At 46.7% G+C, this 26,972-nt stretch overlaps 1 protein-coding gene and 1 long non-coding RNA gene across 7 annotated transcripts in view; one reads left to right on the top strand and one right to left on the bottom strand.

The window, feature by feature from the left end:
- The window catches only part of IDE (insulin degrading enzyme), a 106,356-nt gene extending 85,112 nt beyond the window's left edge, over positions 1-21,244 (bottom strand). The window contains exon 1 of one of the 6 annotated variants that reach the window (XM_059729980.1): positions 21,176-21,244. Coding sequence is in view for 2 of the 6 variants with exons in the window: in XM_019484232.2 (XP_019339777.1) it covers positions 20,788-20,906 (119 nt within the window). In the remaining 4 variants the exon portion in view is untranslated. Of the gene's footprint in view, positions 1-20,388; positions 20,942-21,048; positions 21,132-21,175 lie in introns of those variants that run through there. The other 5 variants (XM_014607816.3, XM_019484232.2, XM_019484231.2 and 2 more) reach the window with 5 other exon arrangements.
- Positions 21,245-21,660: 416 nt separating this feature from the next.
- On the top strand, positions 21,661-25,906 carry LOC109282388 (uncharacterized). The gene is made up of 2 exons (XR_002089357.2): positions 21,661-21,751; positions 25,656-25,906. It is a non-coding gene; the product is annotated as an uncharacterized LOC109282388 (long non-coding RNA).
- Positions 25,907-26,972: the final 1,066 nt, after the last annotated feature.

The raw sequence follows: 26,972 nt of genomic DNA, 5'->3' as shown, positions 1-26,972 counted from the left end.
GCCACCCACAGCTTCACATGGGCTGTGCTGTCTGGCAGGGCTTGCTGCCACCTCCACCCCCACTGCCCCCTTAAAAGGCCCTGGGAAGCAGCTCCAGTAGCAGCTGTCCCCCAGCGGGTCTGTGCGCAGACCCCAGCTCCCCGTGCTGCTCGAAGCAGACTGCTGCAAACCCTCTTCCACAGCAAGGCAGGGCAGGAGCTGGCCTAGGGCTCCACACCCATCAGCCGGAACTACGTATGTGTTATCGGTCAACCATTTAACCAATATAATTAGAGGCAGGGCTGAATTGGGGCAACCACCCCAGGCCCTGCGCTTTGGGGGGGGCCCCACAGAGCTGGGCAGAGCGTCAGCTCCACATCCAGCCGCTCATCATCCCCCCCCCCTCTCCTCCCCCCCGATGCTGGCAGCAGCTTCTTCAGCTCTGGGGCCCATGGGATCAGAGTGGGGGCAGGGCCCTGCATGGGCTGATTTGTCCTGGGCCCCGCACCCTGCTTGGATCACTTCTGATTAGAGGATGTTAAATGGATATTTTTTAAAATTATACTTGCATCCCAAGTATCAGGAACTACTACAAATATTCTGTCACAACTCCTGAAAATTTATGCTGGACTAATGAATACTAGCTTTAGCGATGCACCGTGAACTTTCTTGCTTACTATAACAGTAAAATTTCCAAATGCTAAGAAAGCGAGTTTCTAGGATAATGCTCTAAGTTTTAGGTTAATTGCCAAAATAAAGTAATAAGATTCCGGTTATGAATCTTGAAAGTGAAAATATATGCTTTAATTTCACATGAATTTCCCATTTTTAAGCAACCACAGAAATGGAAAATGAGAGATTAGTGGCTGGGGCCAGGTCCTACACAGTCAGGTAGTATATTCTTGAATGTAACTACCTATACATCTTAATTCTGCATTTCCAAGATGTCAGTTGCTGTGAAGAGCCTGCTCTGAAGACATAATACCAACTAGATCATATTTTTGTCTGCAATTTGATGTATTGGTACATGACAAGAGCTTGGAGAAAACTAGCTAATTTCACTGATGAACTGTAAGATCTGAGCCCAAGCCTCTAAAGCAGAGGTGTCAAAGATACAGCCCACAAAGCCCTATCATCTGGCCCTGGTATGCACTGCATGTGATACACAGGGCTAGACCCAGCACATATGCTGTACCCAAGGCCAGTCAAAGGCACATGCTACACATGTGATGATGCTTGCTCCTGACCAGCCTAGTACACTAAATCCAGGGCCAATCCAGAGCAGGCTCAAAGACCAGGCCACATGGGTGCTGCATGAAATTGCATGCCCTAGATCCGTACACATGCAACCGAGAACAGCATGTCTGGGGCATGTGCTGGCTCCAGCATGCAGGGCCATTCTGTAGGCCCAATCTAGCCTGTCGACCGGCCACATGCTCCTAATTTGACCCATGGGGCTGTATGAGTTGGATCCCCCCATTCTAGAGAGAAAACAGGCTTGTGTAATAATAAATCTCTCTTTAGAGCAATATTGCTATAGCATAGTTTAGCAGCACAAAATAAGCAGACCCAAGAGTCTCAGGGTACTTCAGTTTATCCTCAGCTCACATCAGTCAGCAACATGCAAAAAAATAAGTTTATTTTCAGAAACTTTAAGGCTGTATAAGGGACAGTACTTTTTTATCCAGGAAAGGGTGGGTTTGATTTAAATCAAATTGGTTTAAATTATGATTTAAATCACAGCTTAATGGTCAGGAAGCCTCCATTCAATCACTGTTTTCTACAAAAATCGCATTCTTGTTGTTTGATAACCTTTATTTTCATTTAACTTCTTGAAACTGCATTTTTAGAGAAAGGCAAGGGCTTGACTGGACACAAACTTGCAGAGAGATAATAGGGCTGATAGATCTGGTATCTCTCAACTCCATATACTGCTGTTAACAAGGATGTTATCTCTGGAGACACAAATCCACAGTTTAAGAACTGAAACTAAGCATCACAGAGATGTTTAATGGGATCTTCTAGACCAAGCACTGAGTCCTACTGGGTAGAGTGATTTTCTTTAATCTTTACTAACCTACAGAGAAGTTTCTGGGAACCACATAAGATTGGGGCCCTAAGATAGTCCATGGCCTGTTGTGACCTATTCATAAAACTTTTCTAAAAAGGTTACATGAATATACTGTCTCAAAGGGCGTGTCCACACAAGCGCACACATGCCTCTTGCAGCATCTCAAACCCCTTTAAGATGCTGCAAGACACGTGCGGGAACAAAAAAATGTTCCCCGCACTGTAAATTATTCCCCCCTGCTGCCTTGTGGTACTGAGAAGTCCTGATATGCTGTTGCCCCTCATTCCCAAACCACAGCCCCCTGGCCCTGCTGGTGCCCCTCACTCCTGACCTGCAGCCTTCCAGCCTTGCTGGTGCCCCTAGCTCTCAAAATGTAGCCCCCCATCTCCCCCCCCCAGCATTGCCAGTGCCCCTCACTCCCAACCCAGAGCCCCCTGCCCTACCCCCAGCCCTGCTGGACGGGGTACCCAACTGTTCTTCCCTCATGCAGACTCACAGGACTCCAGTGACAGAAGGAGGCATGGGGGTCCTTCGGGGGTGGTAGGGAACTGCATGGCTGGGCTGCCAATGTGCAGCCAAGGGCAGGGAAGGCCATGTACTGCCAGGAGATGCTTTACGCCATGTATGGCAAGGAGCACCCCCCCCAGGAGGGGGGGTGCTGTGGCCAGACCACCAGGCACAACATGGTGTGGGACAGGGCAGTGCCACTGATATCCCCTCCTCCCTCCAGCCCATCCTGGGGCCAGACTCACTCTGCCACTGCCTGTATGAGTTGGAGCCGCCACAGCTGCCATGGGTGGGACTCAGACTGCCTGAAGCCCCTCATCCTCCTCCAGCTGACCACACTATGGCCCAGGCCAGAGTTGTGCTTCCAGTTTGCTATACTGAAGCCCCAGCCCCAGCCAGCAGCATGTGGCACTACAACTGCTGGCTGTACAGCTCGCCACTGCCCCTAAAGGATCTCCCTGCCCTCTTTCCCCGCTGAAGTAGGTGCCTCTGGGCAGGCCCTGCTAGCAACAATGGCAAGCTGGGCTCGCGAGTGGCACTGAGCGCTGCCTCAGACTCCCTTGCCCCACTCCCCAACAGCCCTGGCACCTGGACTCCTTTCCCTGGCACCAGCAGGCACATAGACTCCTCCACACATGCCCCTCCACACACCCCTACCACACCCCCCCACAAGCCCTGATCCTCCAGCCTCCCCACCCATTCTTCCCCACCCATCCAGCTGCTGGGACTGCTCCCACCACCCTGCCTGGTTGCGTTGCTGGCCACACGGGTGCATGCATGCACACATGTGGTGACCCTGCCTCCAATTGCCCTCCTCCTGCTCCCCCCCAGCTCCAAGCAGCTCCTTGCAAGCTGGAACGCCTGCAAGGGGAAAATCCACTATTTTCTTTCTCAAAGGGGAAAACCCTCTATTTTACACATTTTTCCACAGGAAACCAAAAACCCAGGTCCCTGATTATCATCGAACAATTATTGCCACTTTGAAGTCAGCTGCATAGGCAGTCAACGCTGCTAATGCAATAATATTGTAAGTAGCTGATCAGTAAACAAATAAGCTACATAATAAAGAGCTGAATATTATTAAAGTCTCTTATAGTGACTGTGACCATTAGAACATAGGTTTAGTTTTATTAACTAGCTTTTATAAACTATTAAATGCAAAAAGGCAGGCTATGCAAATTTATCTTCCAGAAGGTACACAGTAAAACCACTTGGTCTTTCAAAGGCATCATAAAACAGATTTCTAGTTTTAAGAAACGTTGAAGGAAGCAAACAATTTAGTTCCTACTGTACATGATTTTTTAACTGATTTTGTAAGAAAAAATCTTATCTGAGAACAGTCAAAATTCATTATATTGATTATATTCTGGAAAAAAAGAATGAATAAAGACACTACCACTGTTAACAGCCAATTTATTTACACCTTTCTGACCTCCAGTTCAGTTCATTAATGAATGCGTTTTTAAATAAAAAATGAGCCAATTATATTATTAAACTATAGTACAGGTCTTCACCAAACTGTATAGACTCAGAACAGCAGATCCCAAATAGTTCGCAAACATTTCAACAGACCACATAAATAGGCTTTCCATATTGTGTCTTTGCTCCTTGATTCTAAAGCTAAATTACATTAAAATACATTTTAAAGTATATATTTTTCTGATATTAGTTTTCCCCATATGAATGTTTTGTTGCCATAAAGGTTATAGATACATAAGGGAAGAAGGGGGGCCCAAGCAAAAGACGACATGGTTCCTTAGATCCCATTATGAGATTCAGACAAATGGGCAGACACAGACAGACAGCAAGTGTGAGACATAAATCAGAATGAGATGCAATTGATACAGATGTCAATATATGAACACTTAGCACAACACTGTCATGATTTTGTGTTTTCACACCTGGCACATATCGAAAGGAATAGCTGGCATCCCATGGAGAAGTCAGAGACCAAGAAGTCTCTAACTGAACTTCTACTGGAGAGTTGCAAAAAACTCCCAAAAAACACCAGGCAAGCAAGATGGCACCATTTTCAAGCTGCATGAAGCAAAAAACATACTCTAATGTAACCACCAATGCCAGGCCCTGGCAGTATATACAGGCTATTTCTGCCAAGATACTAGTGCTGTCTAAGCCTTATCTGCTTGAATAAGCAGCTGCTAGTAATGTTGCATCAGGGTGAGGACCAAAGAGTTGCACTAAACAACTGTCTGATGCCTGCAAGCTACCAAAAAGAGGAAATTCTGTCCAAAACTGATGATGGCTTGCTCTAGGGCAAGCAAAATACAGCCTGTGGGATGGATCCAGCTTGTCAGGCCATTCTGTCCAGCCTGCAGAGCCCCCAGCCAGTTCCCCGCTCCAGCACCACCTGGCTGCGGCTCCCAGCTGCATTACCCAGACCACGGAGCATGGGACTGTGCTGGTAGGGGAGTGTCTGTGTGCACGCGCACGTCAGCAGGCACAGGGGCAGCGTGTGTGTGTGTAAGCAAGCACAGGGGCAGTGTGTGTGTACGTGAGTGTTCACAGGGTGAGTCCCACATGCACACCCCTCCATACACATGCACCTATGCCTCCCCTCGCACTGCCATACACAAACCCCAGCCACCCTCCCTCCATATCCACCCACACCCCACATACCCACACATCCACAGCCCCCACAAACCTATACCCACCCCCCACAATATAGAAGAATAAGACTTCATTTTAAGCTACTGTGCAGTCACCTCTGCGTATACTACGCAAACACATGTAAATCAGGACAAAAATACTTTTTGAAATCAAATTAATGAATGTTGTAGATGATCAATTTTTAGAATATAATTTGGTATTTTTCTGGTTCTGAAATGGCAAAACCCCTTTTTGAAAGGACTACTTCTGGGGGCAAGGGGAGGGACTTCTGGGGGCAAAGGTCAGGGGCTAGGATTCTGGTCACAAGATGGCGACGAGGGAGCAGGGGCACTTGTCAAGGGGCAGGGCTACACATGTGGCTCTTGACAGCTTGCCAAAACTCGGTAAGCAGCCCTCCACCCAAAATAATTGCCCGCCCCTGTTCTAGGGCCAGCTGCAGGCTGTTAACTGCTGGTGCTGAGTGCATGAAAAAGTTATTTACAAGTGGTGAGAAGGCTGTACTGCAAACAAGGATGGTGAGTACGGGTAGGGGAGCTTCAACCTGTACTGAGTTAACCTCAGAGTTGGGGAAGCAGCCCATCAACAGGAGTCATTTTTAAGAGTGCTCAGCACTGCGGCACACCCAGTTTTATAAAGTGGTGAAATGCACGTCAGTGCTGAGAAAATGGCAGCAGCACACTTTTGAACTAAAACGCCTCAAAAGGTACTATTTTCTGGGCACTGACGTGCACTTCGCTGCTTATACAGCTGCATGCAACACAGCGCAGCGCATGTCACCTTCTGTGCGGAGCAGACCCAATTAATCAAATCTGCTCCAACCCACCAGATCTCCAGCGTGTTGCAGGATGAAAATAAATGTGCATGTGTATAAATGCCCTTTGGTTTTGGAAAAGCAAATGGCAACAACTATTTGGAACCTATGACTGCTACGAATCTACAGCAAAGCAGTTTGATGTGGAGAAATACACTGCCATACATAAAGAATGTACAGACATAAAGCCTCAGAAAACAAGAACTGAGGCGCCTTCAAACCCTACGAGGTCGCTTAAGGCTTTGCATACATGGGATTCACCAACTGCAGAGGAGCAATAAATAGAAAGTGTATTTTAGTTCTTTGCCTCGCACCCAGAAGTTGGAGTTTATCAACAGAAGAGTTTTAGTCTGTTGTTCTATAGGGCACCATAGATCAACCTGAGAGATTTGCTCACATCAATGCAAAATGACCCAGAAAGGTACATGATGCAAGAGTTTTCTACTCTGGTTTCCCTAATAAAGCAAGGGAGGTATGCTAATGCCACACTCAGACATTCATCAAATGTCACAATTAACCTCATGCTTCCAAATACTCAGCTATCCTAACTTACCTATTGCTGATTCTTGAAGTCTTTCACAGGCCACAACCAAATGGGGCTGGATGTGTTTAAATCAGCAGGCCCAGATGATCTCCACCCCAGGGAGCTGAGGGAATTGGCAGGGGTCATTGCACAGCTTTATGAGCACTTATGGTGCTCCGGCCAGGTGCCAGAGGACTGGAAAAGGACCAACGTAGTCCCCATTTTCAAAAAAGGGAGGAAGGAAGACCCAGGAAACTATAGGTCCATTAGTCTTACCTCAATCCTGGGGAAGCTCTTTGAGAAAATTATCCAGGAGCACATATGCAAGGGACCAGCAGGAGAGATTGTGTTTAAGGGCAACCAGCATGGGTTCATTAGGGGCAAGTCCTGTCAGACCGACCTGGTTGCCTTTTATGACCAGATCACAAAATCCTTAGACGCAGGTGTTGCGGTGGACATAGCCTTTCTGGACTTTAGGAAGGCCTTTGATGCTGTCTCCAACCCCATTCTCATTAAAAAATTAGGTGACTGTGGCATTGATGCCTACGCAGTCAGATGGGCTGGCAAATTGGCTAGAGGGCCACACCCAGAGAGTGGTGGTGGATGGGTCATTTTCGACCTGGAGGGATGTGGGCAGTGGGGTCCCCTGGGGCTCGGTCCTCGGGCCCGTACTGTTCAACATCTTCATCAGTGACTTGGACGAGGGGGTGAAAAGCACCTTATTCATATTCACGGATGACACTAAGATGTGGGGAGAGGTGGGCATGATAGAAGGGAGGGACAGGCTACAACTATCTCTGGACAGGTTACAGGGGCGGGTGGATGAGAATAGGATGGGATTCAATACTGACAAGTGCAAGGTATTGCACCTAGGGAGAAAGAACCAGAAGCATACCTATAGGATGGGGAACTCCCTTCTCATCAGCACAGAGACAGAAAAGGATCTTGGAGTCATTATTGATTTCAAGATGAAAATGGGCCACCAACATGAGAATGCGATCAGTAAGGCTAACTGCACCTTGTCACGCATCCACAGATGTATCACGAGCAGGTACAAGGAAGTATTCCTCCCCCTCTATGTGACATTGGTCCGGCCGCAGTTGAAGTACTGCATCCAGTTCTGGGCGCCGCACTTCAGGGGGATGTGGACAGCATTGAGAGGGTCCAAAGGAGGGCCACTTGCATGGTCAGGGGGCAGTAGGGCAGGCCCTATGAAGAGAGGCTATGGGACATGAACCTGTTCAGCCTCCACAAGAGAAGGCTGAAAGGGGATCTGGTAGCTGTCTATAAACTTACCAGGGGGGAACCAGAGGAGAATGAGAGAGTCCCTGTTCCCCTGAGCACTACCAGGAGTAACTGGGAAAAATGGCCACAAGTTGATTGACACTAGGTTCAGGCTAGACATCAGGAAGCACTACTCCACAGTCAGGTCGGCTAGGATCTGGAACCAACTTCCAAGGGAAGTGGTGCTCACTCCTACCCTGGGGGTCTTCAAAAGGAGGCTAGATAATCACCTAGCCGGGGTCATTTGACCCCAGCATTCTTTCCTGCCCATGGCAGGGGGTCGGACTTGATGATCTGCGCAGGTCCCTTCCGACCCTACCACCTATGAAACTATGTAACGATCAGTTGCAAAATGAAAGCTGAATGTGATACTGGTTCAGATAGCACAAAGTGCACAACTAGAGGGGACCAAGGATTTTGATGTCTGCTGGGTTTTGCACATCTGCAGGAGCAAAGGTTGGGTAGTAGAAGCCTAAAGACTTGGTCAGATGTTTGAACAGCCAGCAAAAAACTTCCTGCAATGGGTAGCAACCGGGAAAATGTTTTAAATCAGTAAGGATCTGCTGGTACATGATAAAACTCTATGGAAGTTCTAGACTTCCCCTGTGAAAAGCCTACTAGAATTTGGATCAAAAAACTTAAATTACATTTGACATTTTAACATTATCAGTCATCTGTAGATATTTTACACATTGCTTAATAAAAATACTAAGAGGGCTAACTAGCCAATATGGTCAAACCTCATTTACAGTATTTGAAACTCAGTTAACCAGAACTCCCGAGGTTTGCGTTCAATGACAAAATTTTAGTTGATGATGATGATAATAGTAATAAACCCTGGCACCCTCACACTCACAAGCACAAGTTCCATAATTCTTTTTCAAGACTTGCTGGCACAACAGGATACACGTTTAAACAAAGTATTAGCACGTAGGCTTAACTGATGCAGATGAAAGTTTACAAAGAACAATCAGCCTTGGAGAGCCTTGGAGAGCTGAATGACTAGTCTGCCAACTCAGCAGATTATATGCCCATGCCCTGCGTCTGCCCCTCACTCCTAAACCACAACCCCCCCCCAGCCCTGCTGCTCTCTCTCACTCCTGACCTGCAGCCCTTCCCCCTACAGTCCTGCCAGTGCCTCTCACTCCCAAGCCACAGGCCCCTGCTCCCCCAGTGTCCCTCACTCCTGACCTGCAGCTCCTGCCCCCACAGCCCTGCCGGTGCCCCTCACTCCTGACCTGCAGCCCCCTGCCCCCCCCCCAGCCCTGCCAGTGCCCCTCCCTCCCAACTCACAGCCTTGGCCCCTCAGCCCTGCCAGCTCCTATTACTCCTGACCTGCAGCCCCATCCTCCCAGCCCTGCTGCTGCCCCTCATGCCCAACCTGCAGGTTCCTGCCCCCACCCCAGCCCTGCTGCCCACGCAGCTCGCACACACTCACACACAGACTTCCTGTCTCCTCCATGTGTGTCTTTCTTTTACCTGCAAGCAGCTTGCTGGGGCCCACATACAGAGCACATGATCCGCCAACAGCCAATCACCTTGCCCTGCTATTCCCAGCCCCAAACATCCAAACTGGAAGTACCCAGGAAAAGAAGAGGCACAGCAAAACCCCAGACATTTGCTCACATTTTAAAAACCTGCCCAGACAGAAGGACAGGGTGCCAAAAAAGAGGACATGTCCAGGAAAACCCAGACATATGGTAACCCTAATCTAATCAGAACTATGCATAGCTCCAGTGTGTTAAGACAAATTCTGGCTACAAGAACTGAAGAATTATGGCTTATTTGACTCTTGTATCATATTCTTTTGGGTATAACACCACATTATGCTGAAACAATTATAAAATTCGAGCTGCAAAAGTGTTCTTGGCATTGAAAAAAGAACATATAAAATTCCATATTTTTCAACTGTTTTGCGAACTATATTTGTATTTCTTGTATATCTTATTTGCATCTATATGTATTCCCTTATTTTTATTCCAAATAGCATTGCTAAGTAGTTCCCCTGGATTGAAACTGGATGACTCAATATTTGCTTACATTCTCAACCTCTCTAAACTAGGTCTCCCTCACTGGCTGATATTCCCTGTATCAAGGGTGTCAAACACAACTTGGGCCCCAGGCCAGATCCAGGTGGCAAAGGCTCCTCCAGGGCCAGATCCGTAAGGCTGTATTCAGGTGACAATGTGGGTCTGGAGCCAGGTGCCTGCATGAAGCTGCATTTGGACAGTAGCAGAGCTGAAGCCAGAGCCTGCAGCAGTGCAGACATGAACATGACTATAGAAGGTAGTCTGCCAGCTCCACACTGTCACCTGAATGCAGTTCTGTGCAGCTACATGCACCTAGCTCCATGCTGCTGCCTGGGCAGAGCTCCGCACCATCATACACCCTTGGCTCCTTAATGACACATGCCCCTGCACTACCCAAGCACATCTCTGTAGGCCCCTGGCACTGCCACCTGAACACAGCTCTGCGTGCCCCTGGCTCCTTGGTACTGCCTAGAAGCACAGTGATCTGGCTGCTTCGCAGTGCCAGGGGCATGCAACAGTGCAGAGCCACGGGTTTGAACTTCCAGCAACCCACCAAATTACTGGTGGACCGTACATTTGACACCCCTGTCTGTATTATTTACTAATCCACCTAGAACTGTTTTTTTGTTTATTTGCACAAAGTCACAGGGATGTTTCAGTTGACTGTAACTGATAAAACTCTCAGGAGCTGAGTTTTGATATAAGAAATTCCTATCCTGTGCAACTCCCAAAAAACAGTGATTGGGATGAGCCTGTTTCTCACCTGTTTTATAATGAAGATAGAACTTTCAATTCAGCACTGAAGAATTTCACAAAAAGCTTATTACAGACTAGTGGGGCTGCTCTATCAGGATAGATCTTCATTCTCTTAGGTATCTTTCCACCTGTCTTTTCCATACACATTCACTACTGCACTTGGAACAGTTCATCATCAGATGGCAGCACTGTGACATAACAGTGCAATACTGATACTAGAGATAAATCAACCCCCACTCAACTCATTTGTGTGCTATCATGATATTGGTTTAAATAAGTTAACTGCCTTCCTAAACTACCACTCAGATATCCTATCAAAATTTGTATGTCATGCACCTCACAAAAGTGTAATTCTAATGACAAATTGAAATAAAAATGGAGTAGTTCATTGACCATAGAAACAAACTGATGCAACTGATAATATAAATATGGCCCGTGGGCTAGATCCAGCCTGCTAAGCCATTCTATCCGGCCTGCGGGGCCCCTAAACAAAATTTAGAAAATTAATATTTATCTGTCCTTGGTTCCTGTCAAAGATGACAGGAAACAGGGGCAGTAGGACCCAGAGGAACCCCCAGCAGGCTCCTGCAACAGCAGGGCCCACCCAGTCCTGCCCACCCCCAGCCAGAAGCCCCGTCCTCCATCCTCCCTGCTGCAGCCATTTGCAGCCCACATGGGGCTGTCCTGAGCAGGCACAGGCAGCCCCATGCGGGCTGCGAGTGGCTGCAGTTTGGGGTGCCAGTCATGGGGCGGGGGAGGGGCAGCTTTTCCCCATGCTCAGCACCAGCTCATAGCCCGCTCCTGCTGCCAGCCTTGGCCCTGCCCATCAGGAGCAGCTGCAGCCTCCCTGCTTGCTGTGCTGGGCAGCATCAGCAAACACTGCCTGATGCGGCAAGCAGGGGGGCCACAGCTGCTCCCACTGTGGCGCAGCCCCAATGGGCGTGGCCGGAGCTGGCACAGGGCTCAGGCTGGCAGCGGGGGCAGGCTATAAGCTGGTGCTGAGCATGGGGAAAAGCAGCCCCTCCCTTGCTGCGTGGCCAGTGCCCTGTGCTGCAGTCGCTTGCAGACTGCATGGGGCTGCCCATGCCTGCTCAGGCTGCAACAGGGAGCACTGGCCAAGGGGCGGGGGAGGGGCCGTTTTTCCCCCCGCACTCAGCACCAGCTCCTTCCCTGCCGGCAAGCGCAGGGTCTGGGCTATGCACTGCCCTCCACCTGTACCCTGGGGCTCAGGGGGGTACTACGAGTGAGTGGGCATGTAAGCTAGAAGGAGCATGGGGCCCAGACCAGTGTCCCAGGGCCAGCACTGGCAGGGCTCAGAGCAGGGCGGTAGGAGTACAAGGTCCCAGCCAGCTCCCTACTCTCCCTGCTGGTGCAGCCCAGCCTGGCTCCATAGACCCCTGCCAGCCTGTGCCCCGCTCTGGGCGCTGTCAGCACTGGCCCTGGGACATTGGTCCCAAGATAGTGACCAGGGGGCGGGGCTCCTGTTAAGGGGCAGGGCTACCCATGCAGCCCTCGACAGCTTGCCAAAACTGGGTAAGTGGCCCTCCACCCAAAATAACTGCCCGCCCCAGGCTACGGAAGTACTGCAGGATATCTTACCCATTTTCTATATGCCACTATGCAAGCAGAAAACCAACATTTGTAACATTATGCTTATCCTTAGCAATTAATCTTCTGTCTGTCAATTAATCAATAAACTTCTCACACTGATTAGAGTGATCCAAGGGTCCATTTAAATTCTCTCGCACCCTTCCCAACTTGCTCAAAATTTGTTAACCACTTCAAATGTAGACAAAGCTTTTCTTATTCCTTAGATTTAAAGATTTATTAGAAAATGTTAAAAACTATGGTTATTTATGTAGCTTTGTAGAGTTAATACAAATGAAAATAACAGAAAAGTGTATTTGGACACTTGAACTGTCCTTGGTATTCTACCCCCATACCCTCAGTTGTTTGAAAAAACCCCAAACCATTCCAACCTAGGTTATCCAGCAGTTTGGCTGAACCATCAACTGAATCACTAAGGAAGGTTACTTCTTCCATACTTAAAAAAAGGTCTCACCACAGACAAGGGACTAGCTAAAGACAGTTAAGTTAAAACAAAGAAACCACAGAACTGGCTATTTCATTAAGGAACTGAAAAGGTCACCTTTACTGCCCTAAAAATTTGTGCTCCTGAACTCAATTATTTCAGTACCCTAAAGTGTTAAGTATTGAGCGATATAAAAAGACAAAGGCCCAACTGTGAAATGTTCACAAAAATCTATTTTCAGACATGACAAAGAGATAATAAAACAAGAACTATTAAGGTGCTGCATGACCCTAAACTAGTTTCCTTACCTGTTCCTAAAACCATTCTGAACTGATAACATTAAATACATCCTCAGAAAGTAAGCAACCTAGACCTTGCTTATCTGAAACTGATTTATTACACTGATTATACAAATTCTGAATGTGATCACTGGTGCTGCTACTACTAGTCTCCAGGCTTCCCTTCCCTCTTAAGCTTCTGCTTCTTACTCCTACACCCTAGAGGATGGGACAAGATAAGGATGCTCACGAGGCCTCAGGAGCTCATGGCACCTGCATGGCCCAGCATAGTAGGCCTGAGTCATATGACCCCCGGCCACTCAAAAATTGGACAGTCTTATTATAGATGTCTAGGACAGCTAAACATTTTACTTGCATAAACTTGGGAAGGTCCTACAAGATTCAGCTAAGTGGTATACTACAGTACATCCAATCCAGGCTCACCTGAGTTGCATGCTATCCACGGAAATTGGTTCGTGAAACAGTAAGTGATTTCCTACTATGTCCATTATAGTATTTTAATTGGTGTGCTGCAAATTTGGTAGAACACCAGTAATATCATCATAATAACACATCATTTTCAAGATGAGTGAAGATTAAAGACAGATTTTTTCACATATAACAAATGCATATATGTTCTTAAATATCCAGGGTGCTGCAGACTGCCTTCACAAACTACAGTACAACATATGGGTGCACGGATACCGCTAGCCAATTATTAACTAACCGTATCAGTCAAGGCCAATTCAATAACTGATATTTAGTAATAACGCAAGCCATTTTAAACTACTGACATAAACCTTCCTTGGTGCGTTCCAGCAACCTCCTGCGTCACATAAACCAGCATCTTGGCACTTAAAAATGGTGGCAGGGGGCTCTTGAACTAAAGCTTGTTGAATGAGCTTTAGTTAAAGTGCTGCTGCCACCATTTCTAAGTGTGGGGATGCTGATACATGAAATGCTGAGGCACTTTAATTTGAACAGCTCTCAGAGCTGCTCTAATTAAAGTGCAGCCCACCTCCAGCCCTGGAGCACATGTAAAAGTCCAAGGGGCAGCTGCCTGAGCCCGCCCAGCAGGCCTGAGTGGGAAGGTGTGAGCTTTCCTGGCTGCCCAAGGATCGGTGGTCTCTGGGCCAGGCTCCCCAATCTCCTCCCTCTGCCCAGGGCAGGGCCATGAGACTATTCCATGCCTGGAGAAACTGGGCCACTCCCCCCTGCCGGAGACCAACTCCCAAGACCTGGGACCCAGCTCCAGCGGAGAAGGGCCCCTTCTCCTGGTGCTGCCACTGCCACGGGCAAGGCAAGCCTCCATGCCCCGCAAGGAAGGCTAAATGGTCTCAACCCTGGGAAGGGCAGCGTTAAGAAATCTTCCTTTCTCTGCCCCTCTCCCTTGGACCAAACCAGGTGACCCCTCTATCTCCTGGTTCTCTTCTTGGTTCAGGCTTGTCAATCAGGTGACCTGGACAGATAAATTCCTGGTGGGAGGGGGAAGCATCCTCTTCCTCTGGCAGGCATTTTGAACTCAGCAAGCAAATACCCCAGGCTCCTGCCTGGAGATTCACTGGAAATTAAAAAACTGGAAACTAGCCAGGAGTTAGGAATTATACGTAGGCCAGTCGTATCTTAGAAGGATCACAGAGTCCAAGACTGTATAAAGCTCACATGCTTATATTTGCTCAAAGTGCATTCTGATTTCCACGTTCTATATTCAGTTAGCAACATTATAATCAGACATTTTGATTAGACTGAGCCTGGCAGTTCGACTACTGGAAAGTGACTGAGCAACAGAGAACACATTTGATCCCAATTAAAAAAAACTTACAAATTTGAGGATTTGAAGAGAATTGTCTGAAATTTTCTTCTTTAGTCAAATATTCTAAAGGACAATTCCACAGCACTCAACATAATCCCCATTAAAAAAAACTGCCTCTAAAAACAGATACAAAACTGTTTTACAAAATGTTAAAAACTGTAATTATTACACGGCTTTGTAGAGTTTATAGAATCATACAAAATTAGGGTTGGAAGGGACCTCAAGAGGTCATCTACTCCAACTCCCTGCTCAAGGCAGGACCATCTCCAACTAAATCATCCCAGCCAAGCTTTGTGTAGCCAGGTCCTAAAAACCTCCAAGAATGGAGTGTCCGCGACCTCTCTGGGTAACCTGTTCCAGTGTTTACTACCATCCTAGTAAGAAAATTCTTCCTAATATCCAACCTAAACTTCCCTTGCTACAATTTGAGACTGTTGCTCCTTGTTCTGTCACGTGCCACCACTGAGAAGAGTCTTGCTCCATCCTCTTTGGAACCACCCTTCAGGTAGTTGAAGGCTATTAAATCTCTGTCCCCTCTTCTCTGGACTAAATAAGCCCAGGTCCCTCCGCCTCTCCTCATAAGTCATGTGCCCCAGGCCCCTCACCATTTATGTTGCCCTCTGCTGGACCCTCTCCAATTTGTCCACATCCTCTCTGTAGTGGGGTGCCCAAAACTGAACATAGTACTCTAGATGTGGCCTCACCAGTGCTGAACAGAGGGGAATAATCACTTCCCTTGACCTGCTGGCAACACTCCTGCTGATGCAGCCCAGTATGCTGCTAGCATTCTTTGCAACAAGGGCACGCTGTTGGTTCATATTCAGTTTATTGTTCACCCCAGGTCCTTTTCTGCAGAGCTGTGGCCTGGCCAGTCAGCCCCCAGCCTGTAGTAATGTATGGGATTGTTCCATCCTAAGCGCAGGACTTTACACTTGTCCTTGTTGAACCTCATGAGCTCTCTTTTCGCCCAGTCCTCCAATTTGTCTAGGTCCCTCTGAATCCTAACCCTACCCTCCACCAAATCTACTACTCCCCCACCGCAGCTTGGTGTCATCTTCAATTTTGCTGAGGGTGCACTCTATGCCATCTTCCAGGTCATTGATGAAGACGTTGATCAAAACCAGCCCCAGGACCGAAACCTGGGGTACTCCACTTGATACCAGCTGCTGGTAGCTGGGAGATAATACATGACACTGTGCACATTAGCTGGATAGGCACATAGCTGGTTTATGTTAATGCAATCTAAGACATACAGGTAGTCATGCAGCCTATATTAGCCTGGGGTAAAGGGAATTAAGAAGTTTCAATGCAAGACTATGGAAATAGAGACAAGAGCCTGTGCATGGCAACTGAATCAGAACAGAGTTGTACATTTTAAAACATTATTTAAGTGATAGTTTTAGCATGCAGCATACAACTGCTGTGGTGGGGAATATTCAAAGGCACTAGTCTTTGCAAGCCTATATTGCAGGGAGGACAAGGGAAAGTGTTCAGTCCTAGCTCTAACAACACCAACAAATTTATAAAGCTCACAAGTTAGCCATCAGGGCTGTGCAAAATTTCAATAGCCATTTCGTTTCGGAGGTGTTTCGGGCCGTTTTGGCACCCAAAACACCGAATCCAAATTGAAACGGAAGGCTCAGAAACATCTCCAAAATGAAATGAGGCATCTGAAACATTTCAGAAATGTTTCGGAAAAAATTCGGAGTTTTGGAGCCAGGCTTGCAAGGAAACAGCTGTATGCTGCTGCCCTGCTGCGCAACTCAGCTCCGCAAGGAGCAGAGATCCGAGCTGGGGGTCTCCTCAACGCTGCTGCCCACCCTGCAGTGCCCTGGTGATGCAGAGCTGCATGGGGCAGGCAGCGATGACAAGGAGACCCTGGTGAGGATCTCTGCTCCCTGCAGAGCCAGGTCAAGTGGCAGGGACCAGCAGGCTAGCTCGCCGCTCTGCACTGCTTCTCTGCCCTAAGACCAGCACAAGAGGTATCAGAGATCCGTATAGGGGTCTTCTCACCTGCAAGGAGGGCAGCAGCCCTCCCCCAGATGAGCCATCTACGGCCCCATTCTTCTCCCCACTGGGGTCCCAAGCCCCGCCTGGCTGGGTAGGGCTGTGTGAAGCTTCCCTTGCAGCTTGTTCAAAACAGATTTGGCCAAAATGAAACAGGACAGTGACCCGAAACACTGAAATGAATCACTGTCCTCCAAAATGGCCGAATCCAAAACAGAATCAAAACACAGCCGTTTCACAGAGCCCTAGCCACAAGTAAGAAAATCCTCGTGTGCACCAGAAAAAATGTAACATCATTTAGCTATTTTGTTTCTTATTTTTCAAGATTCTGAAAACATGTTATTAGTAGTAACACCAATAAGGTAAGTAAACTGTTTTTTTAATATTATGAAAAAACTTATTTTGGTTTTGATACTGTCAGCAAGCATACTTGTGAATCAGTCTAGCTCAGAGAGGTTTTTTTTTTTTTTAACGCAAAACCATGATGATCCAACTTTTTAATGAACTGCACAGAACATCTACCCTATTAGTCATACACAATGTAATTATATTAACCTATAGCATCCCACAATCTACAGCAAATTGAGATCACAAACCTGTCCATCAGGAACAGCACACCATGCATTTGAATATATAGCCACCATTTAATGGCACCATTTAATACAATAATATTAAGAAATTAGAAACAAATTACATCCCAACATGTGATCTCCCAAGTATTTTTAGCAAGTGACTTAGACAATAACCTGGAATGACCCCTGGCAGTGAGCCTGACTTGTTACCAGCTCAGTGCAACAAGAGCTGCACCCAGGCCAGTAGAGAACAAATTGTATTCCTTCTGCTATTTCCTTCTCCTGCTTCCACACAGAACAGTGTGAGTACTGGAAACCCCTAGCTCAAATGACACCCCTCCCTATGGTAGGATAAGTCCAGCAAACTGCTTCCTAAGGGTAAGACCTATGAGCAACAGATGATTCAGCAAAGGGAGCAAAAAAACCCAACATATTACTACCCTTTCACTATTCAAGGAAATCCCTTGATGTCAGCACCACTAGATGGATGTTTTGTTTCCAGAAGAGATGATCTCAGGGTTAGGAAAAAGGCAGGAAAAGAGACTGCGAGAAGGTCCAGTGAGAGAACAACTACAACCAAACTCTAATTCTTACCTATACGTAAAAAGTTAAGCTTATCATTAGATAGAAAGGATAAGTGTAAGATGTAAAGAATGAGATTACAGACAAGGCTTGGAGGCAGGAGTGTGGGAAGCGCAAGCAGCAAGTAGTTTTTATTTCAAGGGGGAAAAATGTGTAAAACTAATAATAATGTAACAGCATTATTCCTTCCTTCATTTTTGGTCTATTATTCACATAGGTCCCAATTCTATAATCAGAACCGTAAAAACATACTTTTATAGTGCCTGAATGCCTGGGTCTGTCACATACATGAAGTTAAACATATGTATGTATGCAGTATAAGGATCTAAAAGACTTGAAATAACTTACTGCATTAAGTCTATTACAAGAAGTAGAGAAAAGCAAGTAAAGATCCTTTTCTTCTATTGTTTCACCATCTTGTTTAGCATCATTTTTTTCTCCCTTTGTTTATGATACATCCCTTCTTCTCTTTTATTTTCTGTTTAACTTCTCTCCAAATCTCTGGCAAATGTCACCTTACCCACCCACCCTAAAACCTTTTGTGTGAATGATTGAGTGGATAGGCCCAAAGGGTTTGGCAACAGTAGTAAATATGTAATAAGAGGAGAGTTCTATATGAGAAGTCAAGTCTGCTTTTTGGAAAAAGGAAAGATGCTATGGACTTTCCTCTCCAGTAATGGGCTCCATTGCTTTTTTTTTTTTTTTTTTTTTGGGGGGGGGGGGGGGGGGAAATGGGGATTGTTACAGCTTTCAGAAGCAGCAAAAGAATGAACCAGACCTGATTCTTATCCTTTTCTTTGTTGTCCATGTGGTTCTCAACAGCAAGAGTGAATACTAGAATCCTGCCAGCTGTTATCCTTCTGTTGCAGGTTAGAAACAGAATGAGTAGGAACAGCAGCAGTGGAACTTCTCTCAGTTTTTTTTTAAGTCATCATCAGACACAACTGGCTTACACTTGATAGGTTACTTCACAGTAATGATTGGAACCTCCACCCCCATCCTGCTCCCAAATTAAAAACTTGCATACTGCCCTACCTTTTGCATACTGTAAAAATTGACACTTGCTGAAAACATTACCTGTGAGTGAGGAGCTTTTTAAAAGATCTGCTAAGCATATCACCCTCCCAACCATCCCTAGGGAAAATATTAGCTTCCTGGTTTCTATTATATCAAACTGAATGACAATTTGCCCCAATCCATATCAATTCTTATTTCCTTCTACCCTTTCCTTTCACTCTCTTGAAACAAATCTTTCACTTTGTCATCAGCTGGATGCCCTCCTCTTATATCCCATTTCTTCTATAAGTCTTCAATACGATGAGACTTGAATTATTGTTCAAATTTTCTTATGTACAATTTTAACTCTTCCAGACAGTAGCAGTGGACAGATACAACTTAAACTGTTGTAAAGGGGAGAGGGACTTATCCCACTATAACCATTTCATCTGTCAACTCCTGCACTGTTACAGTGGCACTAAGCTGCTGTAACTTTATACTTGAATGAAACATGTGTAAAGTTACAAAGGTTTAGCTTCCACTTAAAATGGAATAGAGCTGATAAGCAAGCATCTTTCAAAAGTCAGCTGTAAAGGATTATACAGTATTTCAACTATTTTCTGTGCAGACATAAAATCTTATTCTTTGCTTTATAAAGTATTCTAAATTTATGGTGTTGTATAAATAATAGGAAACAGAATTAGAAAGGATCACATGCGTCACTGAGTCAAGCCCCCTTTCATCACAGATACCATACAATAAATATTTGTCCAAAAGAATCCACAAAAACTTCTAGACGGGCCCATCTTGTACGCCAATGCCATAAAACTCCCTACAATAAGCTGAACAGAAAGACAGAAAAGCAGTACCCACAACATGCCACAGGAAGAAAGCAGGAGAGATAAGAGTGCCACCAATGTGCTTTGGGCACCAACAACAGCAGGGAATGTATTAGGAAAAATAGGACCAAATAATCTAAAGAAATGAACAATATCCCATGGTAAAGAGGAGAGCAAAAACTCCAACAGTCCTTTCCCATCCAGCCCCCCAAAAATTCTTTCCCAACTAATTTTTATTTATGTTAATATTACAAATTAATGTTATACCTATATTTTACCGCACTTTTGTTGGATAAAATCAATCACCTAATACTGTTTTCTTTGTTATAGAGGAAACAAAGCTTATTCTTGTAGCATGTTAAACACTATCTTCGCTCCAACAATACTAGGTACAACCACAGGTGAAGCAGCAAGGGAACAACTTGCTTTCTTTCTTGAAACTCTCAAAAATAACTCTGTACAAGTGGCCATCCACTATCTCTTATGTCTAAATCCGGACAAGCCAGTTCTTGGCCTTTTATCCCTCAAAGAAACTGCTTTAAGTTCCCTAAGTTCCACTCGAGGAGACACATTCATGCCACGCCACCCACCACAGATCAGCCTGTTCTGTAGTGGAAGAAGTGCCTTCCCTCCGTTGGCTCCTTTCAGAACGTGAAAAAAACAAGTCTCTAATTAGGTACCTGCCTGCTTAGTCTCTATCCCGATGCTGAAAAAACACTTCACGTCCGCGAAAGGCAGGGCTCGTGGGGAAGGCAAAGGGCCCTCAACAACATCTCAATCCAGGACTCATGCCAAGAGTCCGGGGCTCGGCCTCAGCGCTCACTCAGAGCCGCTCCAGCCGGGTGTTTTCGAAGCTGGGGTTTGTCCAAAACGAAACCGTCCGCAGGAGGCGCCGCCTGCCCGGCGCGGGGCAGTGCCCAGGCCTCCCCGGGCTGGGGACGCTCTGCGAGAGGGGCCGGGGCCGGGGCCGGGGCCGGGGCCCCGGCCCCCACCCCCTCCCCCTCAGCAACACCGGTCCGCCGGGTCCCCGCCGGCCGCGGACACACGAGCGAGGCGCCCCGGCCCGGCCCGTACCGTACCCGAGAAGGCGGAGCCGCCGCTGCGGCAGAGCAGAAGGCCAAGAGGCGGAGGGGGCCCGCGGGCTGGCCGAGCCGAGCAGGGGGGCCCTGCCGAGGACACGCAGCAGCAGCTGCCGCATCTCCAGGCCTGGCCGCAGCCCGCGCCCGGTGCCCGCCCCTTCCCTTCCCTTCCCGCGCACAGCTCTCCTCTCGGCGCGGCGGCGCCATCTTCTCGGCCCCGGCGCCCGCCCGGGCCTAGCAGTGCAGCGCGGAAGCACCTACCTGGCGCTGCAGCGGCTGCCTCTGCGGCCGGCGCGGGGACGAGGGGCGGGCCTCGGGGACGCGGCGGCGGCTGCAGGGCGGGGAGCGCCGCGGGAGCGGCGGCGCCAGGGCAAGGGGCGCCGCTCACCTGGGCTGTGCTGGGCTGCGCGTGCCCCCCTGCCCGGCCGGGTGGCGGCGGAGGCGGCCCGGGCTGCGGTCACCTCACTTCACAGCCAACGGGCGGCGCGGCGCTGCGGGCGCTTCTCGGCTTCGCAGTCGTCACCCCCCGGCAGCTGCGGCCCCGCGCGGGCACGTCCTGACCGCTTGACACGGGCGCGATCGTGGGGAGATCCAAGCTCCCGGGAGGGTGAAGGCTTAAAGTTAGGCCCCTGCGTGGGAAAGTCGTGGGAAACTCCGTGCGGCCGCCTTCAGGGCGGGGGGTGACACACGCTTTTTTTGTTTCCCAGTGTAGCAAGAGTCACGCCACGTCGTGGCTTCTCGGGAAGACAATCGGTACAAGCTAGAAACGGGCTGCAGGAAGTGATTGCAAACGCCGGCTTCACATCCCTCGTGGGCAGGAAGGCCCTTAGCATGCATAAGAGCTGAGCATCCGTACAGGGGCGAGGTGCTGAGCCTCCTGGCTCCCAGGAGGGCCAAGCGATCCGGTGCTAACACTGGTGGGAAGCTGTTGATACAACGAAGGAAAGGGTTTTTGATGGCCCATGTTAGTAATTTTGTATTTAAAAATATTTTAAGTAGCTGTAGCAATGTGATTTCTTCAGGTGTTGGTAATTTTCCTTTTTTGGTGTCTTTAAATCTCAAAGATCCTTTCAAAGCAAGCAAACCCAAAAGCAAATAAAAATCTGAATATGTACTGGGTGAGCCTTGGATGTGTCCTCACTAGAGACAATGGCTGTCTACACTAGTGGGACCACAGCTGTGTAGATGTACCTAGCTAACCTTAAATTACCTAAGCCAGGGGTCGGCAACATCTTTGGACAGTGCCAAAAAACATTGGCAGCCTCCACCTGTAAAATGTTGGCGTGCTAGAGGCGAACAGCAAGGGAGCCGTGAGGAGCCTGATCCTTGTTGTGGTAGTGCAGCCCTTCCACACCATCCTCAAACATGCCTTCATATGTCATGCTCTGGCACCTATGCCAGGGGTTGTCTAACCCTGACCTAATATAAATATAAATTTTCAGATTATGAGCCAACCCTGAGATCTCTGCTCCTGGAGCTAGCTAGCTTAAAGCTCCTTTGGGTATATCTACACAAGCTGCAGTCACATTTTTGACATACAGACATGCCATTTCGCAAGTTAAATAACTGAAATAAGATCTGGAGGAGGGAAAGGCAAACAGTAGATTTTGTATGAGTTCCAATTAAAGGCTATGGCTTTGTCTTTTTTTTTTTACCTAATTGCAAATGAAAACTGTAAATTGCCTTCTGCTTACCATGCTGAGTTATCTAATTTTTCCTGAATTATCTAAATTGAATTAAGATTGATTAAAATGTACCTTTTTTCTAAATACAGGGCTCAGGTGGCTGAGAGCAAATAGTCATAAGGTGAAATATAGTCTTGGCTCTACTTTGATGCAATAGGCAGAAAAGTGGTGCTGTTATGTCAGGCAGCATCCCAAATATAGACCTGATCCAATTTAATCCCTCCCGAAGGCAGCAGAGATATTCTGACCCTTGAGTCACTCTAAGGCCATGTGTGCATGAGAAGTGCACAAGAAGTATGCCAGTATATTATGCAGGCAGAGGTCTCATAGCATTCAACACAGCTAATACGAGCAAGACTTGCTTTTGCTTGTACAAGTATAATTTATTTCAGCTTCCGTGAGCAAAATAAGCTAACCCAGCAAAACTACTATTTTGCTGATATGACTGCATCTGTACTAGGGGCTTTTGCCAGCATAGCCTTGTTGATCATGGATCACACCTGACTGATGTCACTATGCCAGAAGTTTGTAATTTAATCTTGTACTAAGTCCCAACTTTCCTTCCAGGCTTCTTCACAAGACAGTGCAACAAGGCAACACTACGTTGTGAGAAAACAATGTCTTTAAAAAAAATCTAACCCTTATCCAATTCTTTTTTTTTTTTTTTTTAAAGCAGCAAAGCCCCTATCTACTGTTTTGGGCATTTTGATAATGCCCCAAAATGTAGTCTATAAAAATCAGCAGAAAAGTTCCAAGGAAAATTCCTTCAAAATTAAATTCTTCATACAGCCCAACAGGCAGGACTTTCCCTACCAAAGCTCCCATCCCTCATATGTAGTTCTCCCGTTAGGCTTCACTTTCTTCAAATGCTTGGCTAAAACAGAGAGACCTTGTAGTGTGTCCTAAGGATCAGCTAGCATGGATTATTTCAGATCATTGATAAAAACTTCTGGCAAAAATTAGTACCTCTCATGGACATTGCTGTACCACCCATCCATTGTCCATTAAACTGGGGGAACTTTATCTCAGGTGCCTTTGCTGACCATATTGCAGTGGTGTGGCATAGGGCATGTCTTTCTTTAAGTAAACAGGTTCCAAGTCATTTAGGAGTTTATAGGTTAAAACCAATATCTTAAATTTCACATGAGAACGAAAAGGCAGCTAGTGCAGCTTACATTGCATGGGTATCATGTTTTCAGTAAAATGCACCACTTCTACCACCTACTGCAGTAACACAAAATTCTAGGTTAAATTCCAGGTATAATTCAATGTAAAGCACAATCCAATAAACCAGCCTGAAGGTAGCAAGGCATGAGTCATAGAAGTCAGGTTCCCAGCCAAAAGAAATGATAGCAATTTCCTGGTAAAGACAAGGTATTTTAAAAAGTATTTCTGGTAACTGCTGCAAGAAGATAATCTAACCACACTTTTACAAGATTTTGATAAAACAGAGAAGCCGGAGAAAACAGAAGATGTTAAGCAGTAATTCTTTTAAAATGAGTGTCACTAAACAGTTGTACTATCAGAAATCAAGGCTAAGTTTAAGGGAAATCAGTTCTTTCTATTCTTGCTTCAAATATCTCAACTACTCTCTTCTTCTAAAATCTTCTCTACATAGACAAGTTGGCCTACTTAATTACACCAGTGTGTAGAAAATACTATATCCTTCCCTAGTGTGAACATGACAGGGATATAAAAGTGCCATCTGTCAGCAGAGAGATAGCTAGCTGTGTTTTCCTGAAGCCGTAGAGTCTTAGAAAGAAGGACTGGAAGGGAACTTTGGAGGTCACCTACTCCAGCCGTGTGCTCAAAGTATGATCATCCCTCTCTAAATCATCCCATACAAGTCAGAGGATAAACCTGGGGAGCAAGCCTGGGCATAGCTAGCCAGGAATATATTGGTCCCTGCTTTCCTTAGTCCAGCTAGGTAACTTCAGTGGCTGACAGGCAGTCGTGGCTGTCCTCTGCTGCCAAGCCCTACAATCATGGAGATGTCCCCAGACGCTAGCAATTTGTTAAGATCACATACATCAGTTAGCTGTCCATCATTTATCCTTCTTAGCCTCCATGGCCTGAAGATCCAAGAGTGCATAGAAGTCATTTGCAAAGATCAGCCAGCTCCCTCTGTCCACCACCATGGTTGCTTCAGTCATATACAATTCTCAGGGGCTCACCAAGTATAGCCTACTACCAATATCCTTCAGTGCCTGAAATGGGGCTGGGCTGTTGACCCAGATGTTGTTGGGCTCCTACTCCACTTCCAGGTGCTTGATCAACTCATTACATCTACATCTGCTTTGGCAGTCCTGGCATGCACATGAAGAGCCTGTCCCTTGTATCTCATGGTCATTGTGATGTTAACAATAACCCCACCATCATCCAGCAAGCAATTCTTATACAGAACTTTGGAGACACTAAAAGTTCTAAGGGTGTCTATATCAATCACCATCTTATAGACACTGAAGGACAATACAGTTGCTGGACACAAATTTCCTGTAGCATTGTTAATGAGGATGTCAGTTCACCCACACTTTCAGTCAGTCAGGAGACAGGGTCGATAGGCACCTTTACAGAATAACTAAACAAGATATATAGAATCATAGAAAGTTAGGGTTGAAAGGGACCTCAGGTCATCTAGTCCAAACAGGACTAGGCACACAAACAGATTACCACAAAGTAAAAGGGGCAAGCTTAACTGTACTCAGCTGTTCTAAGGTAGCTCCGTGGATGCACATTTTATTTACCACATGGTATAGATGAAAGTTAATGTGTGACAGTTATTCCTTAATGAAAGAGGGCTAAGGGTAAGGCATTGACAATTACCACAAAACATGCATGGCAATTTCTCATCCTCCTTTACCTTGCAGTAACTTATTTGTGTGCCTGTCCCCTGTTATAAGTATTTTGACTATTGTGGCATTAAAATCACCACACATAATTCACCAAGATGTTTATACTGTACCAGTATAACATTTTTGAAGGCCTAACAGCTTGATACCCTGTGGGGAACCTTAAGTCATGGACATGCCAATGGGTTTATGTAAATATATATATGGTTAGAATATATATATAATGCTTAGAATGCCTGACACAACCCCCAAGAATTGATATAGATCCGACCCAAGCAGGGATGTTTTTCCCATGAACTAATCTATTGGCAATCTCTTACCATTTTCCTTACAGCCACTGAATACCACCTGCTTGATCATGTGCAGCTGTTACGATGAAGTTTGCTCCAGATCTATCCTTTGAGCTTTGCCTCTCACAGCTAAGCCCATTCATGTGTCCGAGACTGAATCTGCTTATGGAATGCCTGATTTGCCACGGCTGTGAAGATCTGGGTCAACTTCTTTTTTCTTGCTACATTATTCTTATGTGTACTTAATTATAGAGCACCCTTTTTTGGTGAAAATAGTTTCTGTTGGACACTTTTACATTCTTTATTCTTCTTGCTTGGTTTCTAGGTGTGTTTCTAAAAATTCTGATGAAAGGGTACAAGTTTGATTTTCTTTTTCTCCTGTTGCTGTATTATGAAGAGGATCAACTAGCAGAGTATTTGAATTCTGTAATTATTCATTTCCTTGAAGCTTTTGGCTAAATTCTGCTCTGATGTCAACCAAAGTAAGCTCATTGGGCACCTCCAGACAAGCTCACACATGCCTCTTGCTGCATCTTAAAGCAATTTGAGATGCCACAAGAGGCATGCTGGAAACACAAAGAACATTCCCTGCACTGCGTATTTGCAGCATGGGCTCAAAATTTGATACCTGGAAATCCAGGTATAAAAAAAAACAACCCCCCAGAAAAAAAGTGGGGCAGGTTACGGTCCAGGCCCTGAGACAACTGGAGGTTAGGGTCCTCCAAACAGATGCTTTGGTGGCCAGCCAGAGCATCTCTATGGCTTCCCCTTGCCCTGGTGCAGCACACTGCCTGCCCACGCGGGGCAAACAGCGATGCAGGCAGCACTGACCTGGGCTCTGTTCCAGGTAAGGGAGGAAGGAGGACCCAGGAAACTATAGGTCAGTTAGTCTTACCTCGATCCTGGGTAAGCTTTTTGAGAGAATTATCCTGGTGCATGTCCATGAGAGGCCAGCAGGGGAGGTTATGCTTAGGGGCAACCAACATGGGTTCATTAGAGGCAGGTCCTGTCAGACCAACCTGGTGGCCTTCTATAACCAGGTCACAAAATCCTTAGACGCAGGGGTAGCAGTGGATGTAGTCTTTCTGGACTTCAGGAAGGCCTTTGACACTGTCTCGCACCCCATTCTCATTAAAAAACTAGGGGACTGTGGCGTCAACACCTACGAAGTCAAATGGGTCAGTAACTGGCTGGAGGGCTGCACCCAGAGAGTGGTTGTGGATGGATCATTTTCGACCTGGAGGGATGTGGGCAGTGGGGTCCCCCAGGGCTCGGTCCTCGGACCCGTGCTGTTCAACATCTTCATCAGTAACTTGGACAAAGGGGTAAAAAGCACCCTATTCAAATTTGCTGACAACACT

Source organism: Alligator mississippiensis, chromosome 6 (assembly GCF_030867095.1).
Source record: "Alligator mississippiensis isolate rAllMis1 chromosome 6, rAllMis1, whole genome shotgun sequence".
Classification (NCBI taxonomy): domain Eukaryota; kingdom Metazoa; phylum Chordata; order Crocodylia; family Alligatoridae; genus Alligator; species Alligator mississippiensis.
Note: the sequence above shows the minus strand (reverse complement) of the source record. Positions and strands in the feature narration are given on the sequence as shown.